Genomic DNA, 10,544 nt, shown 5'->3' with positions numbered 1-10,544 from the left:
ATGCCATATATGGATTTGTAAAATGTTTTATTCCCCTTTAAGGACTGAATCGTGTGGGTTCAAATGGCAGTGCGCGAATGGTTGGAACAGGTCTGCTTTCTGCTTTCGGACCATTGGCTGAATTAAATCTTGTAACTCGATGTGCACCTGTCTGTCCAGCCCAAAAGTGTCATCCACACATATATATTTGTAAATATATATACTTTGCACTTTGGTTGTAAGATTGATGAGGTTTGGGACAGAGTTGTAAGATTGTCTGTAAGTCATATTTCCTGTTTCTGTATAAAAGAATTGCTACTGGTGAACGTGAGTTGGGTTCGTCTTTAGTAGAATCAGGCTTCTATCAGCAATGGGAAACCTCCTCCTTCTGTTCTCGATTGTTGTGCTTCCGCAGCGTTCCTCGGCTCAAGCTGGCGAGTATATTCACAATCGCAACCGAGAAAAATCTCCAAACCCATCTGAACTGCTAATGAGTGGATCCAGATTTTAAATGTAGTTTTGTTTGTGGCAAAAACAGTCTGTGCTCCTGTGTGGTAGAGAGCTGAGAGGTGCCGTGCAGCAGATGGTGGAGTATTTAGGCATCCCATTTGCTCACCCACCTTTGGGTCCCTTGCGGTTTGCTGCCCCCCCAGCCAGGTGGGCCCTGGAAAGGAGTGAGGGATGCCACCAAAATGCCTAAAATGTGAGTATACACTGGTTCCTGTAGAAGGTTGCTGCAGAGCTTTGCGTTTAACAATGGACTGAACTTGTTCCAGCTCATAATGGTTGTCATGGTTATACATGGTTAAAATTGATAAACATATTTGGATACAGTGCAGTTACTAATGGGGAAAACTATGTATAATATCCATAAATATTGACAAAAGTTATTGACAAAAAGTCTGTTTAAAATGTATCTGGAACTGCTCCAACCCGTAAAAGTGAAGATCTGTTGGTGTATTTATCACAATTGAATTGACAAATGATGAGTTACCTATACATATACATGGTAAAATATACAATACAATATAGTTTGAGCAAAAAGAAATAACCTCAACTTAAAGATTCTGACTGAAGACCCATGAAGCCGTGAGATAAAGCATTCAATTTGAGATTAAAATGTGAATTTGTCAAGCTGTGTGCAATTGAAGCTGCTTTTTTAAGAGATTTTAGTAAGATTTATTTTTCATAACATGTCCATTGGTGGAGAACTTCAACAATCATGTACCACTATCACTCGCAGTCTGATCACACTGGTAATAGCTAATGTTTAACAGTGATTAAAGTAAAATAAATAAGAAATAACACCTAACAGCACAGGAACCCACAGAGGATGATAGACTGGGGAGCCTAGCATGCACACCTACGTCATATAACTCATATGATCAGCACTGATCAGTCAGATGAAGGATGATAATGGTTTCAACTCACTACTCATCTTCGGCTTTATTTCAAAATAAGAGCGTGCTGTTATTCAAGATAACTGCAGGATGGCTGTAGACTCTTAGTCTTGTTTAAATCACACTCTGTCTCCTCTGGGAAGGTGCCTACAGGATACGGCACCTGTGGAGGAAGTCTGGAAAACGTTCCCTGTTCAGTATCCGTCAGTGGAAATGTCTGAGGATTGTCTTTACCTTAATGTGTACAGACCCACTGGGACTGCCTCTGGAGACAATCTACCAGTTAGTAGGCTGAGCGTGCACACATGCATAATGATTCAGCTAAAAAAAAAAAAAAAAAAAAAGGTAGTAACTTAATTAACTGCAAGGAGTGAATAACTGTAACCGTATAAATGGAAAACAGGCTTTGGGAACAGAGACATACAAGCTTAAAAAGAGCACAAGGAAAAGCGTTTCAGCTGAGTCAGTGTTTGTTTGGTGTGTTGTCCAGGTGATGGTGTGGATCCATGGGGGAGGCCTGGCTTCAGGAGGGGCCTTCCAGTACGATGGTTCACCACTGGCAGCTTATCAGAACGTGGTGGTGGTGGTTGTTCAGTATCGTCTCAGTATTTTGGGATTCCTAAGGTTCGAACCAGACTGAAATTCATTTTATGTTTTAGGTTTATTGTCCTGGACTTTGAGAGCTTATTTAAAAATGGAAGGATTGGAATGAATGGATGGATGGATACATAATATGAATATTCAAATTAAAGATAGCTTACTAGATTTTTATAGTGTATAATAAACGTATTTAGTTTTTATACACATGTAGAAATATTTATGGTTTATTTATAAAGAATATCAATTGAAATGTATTTGTATATTGGCTGATAACAAGAGTGTTATAAAGCATTCATGGACAGTTGTATGAACCCACACATGTAAAGAAGATTTACAACAATTTATATATGTGTTTTAAATGCTTTATATTAATTAACACTAATCTTTATATCTGTTTACAACTGCTATAGTGTTGTATAGAGCATTATGGACCATTTATTCATTGTTTACATATGTTTACTGCTTATGAGTGGAAAATAGTGGGGATTAAGATAAAGTGTTACCAATATGGGACATCATAACATTATCTAGTATCTCCTATTATTATGTTTTGGATGTATGGAGGGTTTAATTACATATTTATGATTACAATTTTTATAATTCAAGGAAACTGAAGTGTCAAGCTGCGGTGGAAATACCAGAGAATTGTGTAGCAGAAAAAAAAAACCAATTGCTGCACTTCTTTCTGTCTACCAGTAGAGGTCCCTAGAGGTCCAAGTTTTCTCAGTGCTGCTGTGAGTAATTGTGTACTGGTGCGAAATTCCTACTACTCAACTAATGATTATTTCCTGTTTTTTTAAATAAGCACTGGAGATGAACATGCACCTGGAAACCGGGGCTTCCTGGATCAAATAGCCGGCCTCCAGTGGGTTCGTGACAATATAGCAGCCTTTAATGGAGACCCAAATTCAGTCACTGTCTTTGGACAATCTGCAGGTGGCATCAGTGTCTCTATGTTGGTACTACACCGGCAACCCACTGCCTATGGCCCAGGTGCCAACCTATGATACTGATACATTAATGATAATAATAAATAAATAAATAAATAAATCATCAGAATCAGTTTCTTTACAGCTGATGTTTAATTTCAAGCATTCTTCCTGCAGATGATTGCCAATTTGACTGTGAGAGCAACAGCAATGAGAAACTTAAGTACTACACTGCAAAAACAAGCTTATATTTCAAAAACATTATATTTAGATTGGTTTACAACCCATTCAAATATACCCGGAGGTAAACTCTCAAAACCTTTTATACACTGATATTGATTTGTTTACATGTTACTGCAGGACTCTAGCACTAACTTATGAGGACTGGCAGTGGTAGTACCATGGACATTTACATGCATTTGAGCATGAAATATGTGGTTTTTGGTCACTGTGTGTATCATAGGTGAAACCTTGATAATATAATGTTTCTAGTGTTATAGTATACTACTTAATAATAATAATAATTATAATAATAATGTAGTATTTATGTGCCTTAAAACTAATTTGTTTTGAGTTGAAATGTACTTGTGATTAGTTGTTAGGACCTACTGGATGGCATCAAGGTATGAAAAGGGAAGATGTGATATCAGTGATGGACATGTTCCTTCCCTCTCGTTTAAGTGACAGCCCCGCCATTATATCTCTATTATTCTAACTGTAAAAAAGTCAACACACGCGCACATGCAATGCTTTATTTTTTATGATAAATAAACAAGAAACAGGAAGAATATGTACCAAAGAATTACATCAACCATTAATAAATATGCTGTAAAAATAAATGTTCCAATATACTTTATCCTCTTCGCCCCCATAACCCTTTATATTTCCTCTCTGGCAGGCCTCAGGTGCAATAGAACTGATACTGAATGAACACCTGCAACAGAATGACTCTCCGGGGAACATACGGGATGCTTGGTCCTTGTTCTTCCCATATTTAAAGTGTCTGCATACCACCGAGGTGAACATGCTTTATAAGAAGTAAGAATTACAGCCCTTACATTCGCAATATGGCTTAAGTTTTACTTCCCCCTGACAGATGCAGGTGTGCCTGTGTATGTATGTACAATGGAATGAGACCCGCTTTTGTCAAAGCAGACCGCTGTGATGATAGATCTCCCTTTTGTACCAGGCACACCGTGGTTACAGGTACTTGAAACCGGAAGACCCCTCGTTCATTTTGTACCTTTTCATAAACATTATCCACGTCAATAGTGTTTGGGCTGTGCAATAATTGATATTTCCCGAAGGACCTGTGTCACGAGAAGAGGAGGGGCTGAGCAAGCTCACCATGGCTTACCTAGCGAACTTTGCACACAATGGGTAGAGTATTTGATTTCACTCTTAGCTGCTTCTCTCCTCTTGGGAAGTGTTTAAACCAGAGGTTCTCGTTTTTATGTCACAGGCTGTTAAAAGTGTTTTGTTTTTTTTTGTGTGTGTGTTTGCTTCCTCCACGTAGGTCGCCTAACAGGCACGGGCTGGTGGAATGGCCTCTGTACGACCAAAACAAGAGCTACCTGAAGCTGAACCTTCAGCAGACGGTTGGCCGAGGGCTGAAACAGAACAGGGCTCACATACGGGATGTGGTCCTGCCCGATAAACTAGCAAAGTCGCACCCTGCTAATGATAAACACTGACCTGAGACTTTTCATAAAGTGCAACGTACATTATCACACAAATAACGAGGAGGTCGTTCGAATTTCACAATTTGTTATCAAGAGTGTAACGTCTTTGTGACTGCACGTGGTGCTGGTTAAGGGGACGGACCTCCCAGTCTGGAGATTTGGCTCGATTTGTGCAGGTGCATTCAAGTGCAGGCTTTGGTGGCTGAGTCCGATCCACCTGGGGAAAAAAGAGACACTATATTAAAGTCTTTTTGCCTTAATTCTCTATTTAACGCAGTGAACATCGCCGAATACAAGCACAAACTCCACATGCTATGTTGTACCTGAGGTTTGAGGACACGCAGCTCACTGTAAACTTTTCTAAACTTCTTCTCTAGTTCCAGATACTTCTCCTTTAGCTTCTCCCTGTCCTTCCGCTCCTTCAAGAAGTCTTCCTTGTAGACCTCAGCCTAGAAATGGATGACAAGGAAACATGATATGAGGATTTGAATGGGAATTTTGGGCTAACGCATTAAATAAATTGTTTGACAATTTGAGAAAAATACCCATATTCTCTTTTTTGCTTCTAGATGATAAGATTGACACCACTCTCATGTCTGTATGCTAATTATGAAGCATCTAACCCCATAAAACCACATTTTTTGCATTTCCTGAAGGGATCAAGCAAACAACATACAGCTGCTAGCTGTTTCCCCATTTCTAGTCTTTATGCTAAGCTAAGCTTCATATTTTCCGTACAGACATGAGAGTGGTATCGATCTTATCCTCTAACTCCCTGCAAGAAATAACCAAACATTTATGATGGTGAACAAAGCTCACCTGATGTTTCCAGAGATCCTGTAGTGTTTCCTTGCTCACGTCCAGAGGTTGCAGTGCCTCCTCTAGAGCCTGCACAAACACATGGAAGTATATGAAACTATAATACCACTGATGCTGCAGGGAACAAACACTCGAAACACCTCGATGTGGAACAGTTTTTGCTCCCTCGATCTAAAACAAGAGCACATGTCAGGACTCACCTTGTTCAGTCGTCTGATCTCCTCTTGTTGATGCTGCCCTTTTCGGACCAGAGTGCTGTTCTGCGCTTGCAGCTCTTTTGCCTCCTTCTGAGCTTTTAGTAACTCAGAGCTGACATCACGGTCTCCAGTCTGTGTGAATTTCCCCACGAGGATCAAATTATTATACACGTTTTATAGATTGAAGCCATTAAAATGCCTTAGTTTGTATATGGATTTAAAATATGGCTGCGTTTACTTACCCGTGTTCTCTCCTTATCTTTCTTATATAATGTCATGTTCTTTTCTCCTTCCTCACACGTCTCCTCTTCAAAGTGACTGTAATCGTGTTGCAGTAGTGCTTTTAAATCTTGGACCTGAGGAAAACACGAAAGAACATGTGACACGAGGCGGAAAGCAGCGAAATTACGTATAAGTAAAGTAATCAAACAACGAGTTGGATGAATTTGTTCCTTTTCGTACCTTCTCTCTGTAGTACTGTTTCATGGTTCGGTACTCTTTAGACCATTTCTCATTAATAGAAAGAAGCTGAGTAAAAGAGAAAGAACATTTAAACACTGAAAGGTACATGTGTTGTGGGATGAACATCAATCTCGGTTCTGAAATGTACTCACCTCTTGCCTTTGCTCCTCCAAGATAAGTATCTGTGCTTTCATTCTGACATCAGAGCAGGCAGCCAACGCTTCTGACTGAGGCAAACAAAAAAGAGGAACTATTCAAATGTGGCACATGGGCATTTATGCAATATGACTGTATCCACTAACTTCCTTTTACACATTTTTGGAATTTTTGTTTGGGAGTGTTTCCAGTAACACAAAGAACACGGTCATTTTATTTGCGGTCTGGTAATCAGACGGTGACAGCATGGCAATGACTATAGTTCTGTCAGACGTATCTTCCCATGTTGCATCTGTTAAAATTACCTGCGTGTCTCCCAGCAGGCTGTGAGGATGATGACCTGCTCCCGTGTGAAGCTTCTCTCCAACGGAGTGGATCTCGTACCTGAAAACATTTGATCACGTGACAAAAAAGACTTGAATGAACGGCCTTTTTATTAATAGCACCGGCTCATAGGACGTGGCGGTCATATGCATGCATGCGGTTATGTATCTGATGAAGATGATGTGATGTGCCTCACCTGTCCATGTTTGGCAGTGATGGATAGAGTCTGTGAGTCTTCTTTATGTCTGTGGTGACGGTTTCACCGCCCTGTGAACTCTCCACAGACGGCCTGTCTGTTGTGTTTTTATGTAGGGACTGTCGAAACACACAGGAGGAAACACATTAGGCATTTAAAAATCATTAATCATTAATAATACAACAAATCCATAAATATTCATATAAATTCATAAACAAAAAAAAAGCACAACTACCAAAACTAGCAACAAAACAAACTTCAAGAAGGACCTTAGAAAATAACATAAAATACATAAAAAAACAACATAAATAAACTTTAGTATAAAGTCAAAACATGCATTATACATTAGACTATGGATACAACAAGTAATATAGGGGTCTCCTGGTGGTCTATAGGGGTTATGGTGCTGACAATGAGCCACAAGGTCCTCAGTTCTGGACCTTTACCTCTCTTCCCCCTCCTGTCATTACAGTCCCTCCTGTACACAGTCCCTATCTGATAAAGTCATAAAATGCCCCCAAAAACAACAATAAATAATCAGTTAATTATTATTTATTCTTAGCAAAATGACAAACCCACTGCTTCAGTCTCATGTGGATGTGATGCTTCTATTTTACACCACCATAAATTAAATGCACTGTTCACAGATCAAAACAAGCAATAACAGATAGAGTCACTAAAAAAATTTAAAAAAATACTCATTTGCTGTCTGATTTTGAACATGTTGCAGGCTGTATAAAAGGGCTGAAAATGGCACAACGTGACAGGTGACTCAAACCCACGGAGCATGTGAATTATCTCCACACTGTCACGAGATCAGCCAAAGCTCACAGGCTGCACATGGAGGAGCACGCACCTTCACAATAAAGTGACATGGGAAAGGAGGAGTGGGATTCCTCTAAACACCATAAAAAGCTTTAAAAACAACTAAAGACACACAGAAAATGATGAAGAGTTTAAAGAAGCAAACTCACTCACCATATTACTCTCCTCTGGGAGTCCTCGGCGGATCTACAGGTTTGAAGCGGTGACTCTCGCTCGCGTGTTGTGTTATAGTTATAGTTATAAGGATCCCATGTGACGTGGCAAAACCGCTATTATCCAATCAGCTGCCGGGATTCCCTCGCGGGCCCCGTGCGGTCGCAAGTGCTGAGCCCATATCGAAGGAAAGGAAAGTACAAGTAGTTGATCAGCAGCACGAGCGGTAATTAACGATGTGTTTATGGTACGGATCGATGACTAAGAGAAAAATTTGACCCCGCACTGTAAGAAGTGACACACGGCGAAAGGGCTTACGTTTCACTGACGTTTTTGTTTTTTAAATCCAGCATGTATAATTTTCTTAAATGAAATAATGCTGATTCAGATTTGTATTAGTTTCCTTCTGATACGTTGCTTCTCTGTACTAGATTGTGTTGTTTTAAAGGGAAACTCGCCTTTTAATTCACATTCATTATTTAAAAACAATACATTCCAATAATATTAACACAATACAAACATATACATACATACCTAATATAGACAAAAATAATTAATAAATGTCGTTTGAATAAATAAAAAACAATAATGTCCAGATTACTGAAATAAGAAATATTTTTAAAATGAAATAAACTTACTTACTAACTATTAACTTTGTCATTAATATGGGCAATATTTTAAAATATTATTTTAGTGTCAGGAAATAAAAAATATTAAGCATAATCTTTATTAACCTGCAGTATAATTATATATATATTATAAATTTTTTTTTTTTTTGATTGGAGATTTTTCAAAATGACAAAAATCTATTAAAAATGAGTGAAATAAAGTCAGACATAACATAATATAATAGCAGTGAAGTGAGATTATATGGTAGCCTGGGCGGAGTTTTAAGAGCCCGTCACTTTTTACAGCGGACCGCCGGCAGTGTGCGTGAACCTGCGGAAATAAACGCACTCAAAAAGCCGGAAAACATTTTTAATACTATCAAGCTCAAACTGTCCAAACAAGAAAAAAAAAAAAAAAAATCTTAAACTGCGGGAAAATCACACATCTGGCAGGCTTATCATGTTACTCAATCTTCTGACAGGCTGTTCTCAGGGGTGTTGACTCAGAGCGGACTTGTTTCAGGGAAGGAGGAGAGGGGAAAATACGCCGCCGCTCCTCCTCCAGTAACCGGCACTGAGTGCAGAGGGCTCGACCCCGTTGCTGCTCATAGCCAGTTCTTTCTCACAGAAACCTGGCTAATTGTTCACACACCAAGACCACCCTTTTTTTTTTTTTTTTTTTTTTTGTTTAAAAAAAAAAAAAAAAAGTACCAACCAATGCCAGAATAAATTAAAAAAAATTCCTGAATGTGATTTTCCGTTTGACATTTCACACTAGAATAATTAATTGTATTACAATTTTTTAAAGTTGAGAGCATGGATTTTTTTTGTTGTTGTTTGTTGTTGTAAAGTGAATGGAAGTGGGAGCTTCCACTTCCATTCTCTTTAGCTGATGCCAGCAAGGTTTTTGGGCTGTGTATTCTGGGATATCCCACAACTGTTATCTTCTTTTCAAGTCAAAAATAAAAGACACAATCCTCCCCAATAAGGATGTCTATTTATATTTCTGTATTCAATGCAAATCACTGCATCCATGTAGAAATAAATAAATAAAGAAACATTTATTTAAGTTAAATAGCCTACATGGTCTGTCTGAGTCGCTCATTTAACTCCGGGTCTTGGTGGTGATTCCAATGGTTTCAGTACTTTTGTGTAGCTATATTTAGTCTGTGGCAGTTTTTTGTGGCCTGTATAGTAAAATATTCAAGAATGAAGTTCGACATTTTGGGAAATAGCCCGTGCTTATTCCCTTTCTTTCCGAGAATAAGAGAGGAGGTGATAAATATAAGATATTATGTGTTTAATGCACTGGCCGATCTTTTCAACCCTTTGGACAGAGCCAGGGTAGCTTTTCCCCCTGTTGCCGTTATTATGCTAAGCTAAGCTGGATATACTATAAGCCCTAACTTGACGGACAATTAAGGGCTTCGTCTTCTCACTGATACCATCGTCTTTACATTAAACATAAAGTCACCACCGGCAGCCGGTTTGCTTACACTGAAACAAGCGGCTGAGAGCTAGCAACAGGCACAAATAGCACAACTTTTAATCAGAACCATTTTTTGACTGTAGTCACAAATTTTGAAGCAGATCCGATAAATTCCCTAGGAGGAGTTCGTTCAAATACAACGCGAAAAGTTGGCCGAAAGTGAAACTTTAGATCAAAACGGCCGACTTCCTGTGGGGTTTCGGGTATGGGTCTAAGAGGCTTTTTTGTACGTCCCGGCATGTTACACGTGCCTACCGAGTTTCGTACATATCGGTGAAACGTGGCGCCGGGGCTGCTGTTTTTTTATCCTGTAGGGGGCGCTACACACACGACAAACACGGCAACCTCACCGTGACAACAAGAATTCAGGAAGTTACAGCTCTCCAAGACAAAAAGTCTGGCCCATAATGTCTTGTTTTTAGGCAGATTAGTTTTACATTTGGTCAGGCTGAAGCGTTTTACCCTGTTTCAAGTCTTTATGCTAAGCTAAGCTGTTGGCTAGAGATTTATATTCCACATACGGTAGCCTACTTCTCTCAAGTGTCGGCATACTTTTGTTTTAAGAGTTTAATCCCTAAAACTATGTATGTTTGGAACCTGTTTGCTTAATTTAACATGTTGTCAGGCCCCATCCAGGCTTAGAAAAATGTGCCTTTAGTACCTGAACAATGCTCTTCCCAAAAAACACAGATATTGTATTACACACATTTATTTACAGCCCCATA

At 39.1% G+C, this 10,544-nt stretch overlaps 2 protein-coding genes across 2 annotated transcripts; one reads left to right on the top strand and one right to left on the bottom strand.

The window, feature by feature from the left end:
- Positions 1 to 77: 77 nt before the first annotated feature.
- On the top strand, positions 78 to 2,986 carry LOC127369815 (cocaine esterase-like). Its single transcript, XM_051411550.1, is given in 8 exon segments — positions 78 to 90; positions 290 to 306; positions 395 to 417; positions 538 to 625; positions 627 to 682; positions 1,523 to 1,661; positions 1,870 to 2,003; positions 2,785 to 2,986. Coding segments are annotated over 8 exon segments (672 nt in total).
- Positions 2,987 to 3,646: 660 nt separating this feature from the next.
- On the bottom strand, positions 3,647 to 7,928 carry LOC127369661 (TNFAIP3-interacting protein 3-like). Its single transcript, XM_051411229.1, has 10 exons — positions 7,723 to 7,928; positions 6,745 to 6,863; positions 6,530 to 6,608; positions 6,221 to 6,295; positions 6,069 to 6,134; positions 5,849 to 5,962; positions 5,610 to 5,738; positions 5,410 to 5,478; positions 4,914 to 5,039; positions 3,647 to 4,807 (listed from the first exon to the last, which is right to left on the bottom strand). The coding sequence occupies exons 1-10, from the start codon at positions 7,723 to 7,725 to the stop codon at positions 4,667 to 4,669; spliced, it is 921 nt and encodes a 306-aa protein (XP_051267189.1). The 5' UTR covers positions 7,726 to 7,928; the 3' UTR covers positions 3,647 to 4,666.
- Between the last annotated feature and the right edge of the window lie 2,616 nt (positions 7,929 to 10,544).

Source organism: Dicentrarchus labrax, unplaced genomic scaffold, assembly GCF_905237075.1.
Source record: "Dicentrarchus labrax unplaced genomic scaffold, dlabrax2021, whole genome shotgun sequence".
NCBI classification, from domain to species: Eukaryota; Metazoa; Chordata; class Actinopteri; family Moronidae; genus Dicentrarchus; species Dicentrarchus labrax.
Note: the sequence above shows the minus strand (reverse complement) of the source record. Positions and strands in the feature narration are given on the sequence as shown.

Excerpts from the sequence above, each read along its gene's own strand:
- LOC127369661 (XM_051411229.1), bottom strand. Across the intron at positions 5,479-5,609 it reads AGATCAGACGACTGAACAAG|GCTCTAGAGGAGGCACTGCA; the intron begins GTGAGTCCTGAC and ends GTGTTTGTGCAG. Across the intron at positions 5,040-5,409 it reads AGGATCTCTGGAAACATCAG|GCTGAGGTCTACAAGGAAGA; the intron begins GTGAGCTTTGTT and ends ATCCATTTCTAG.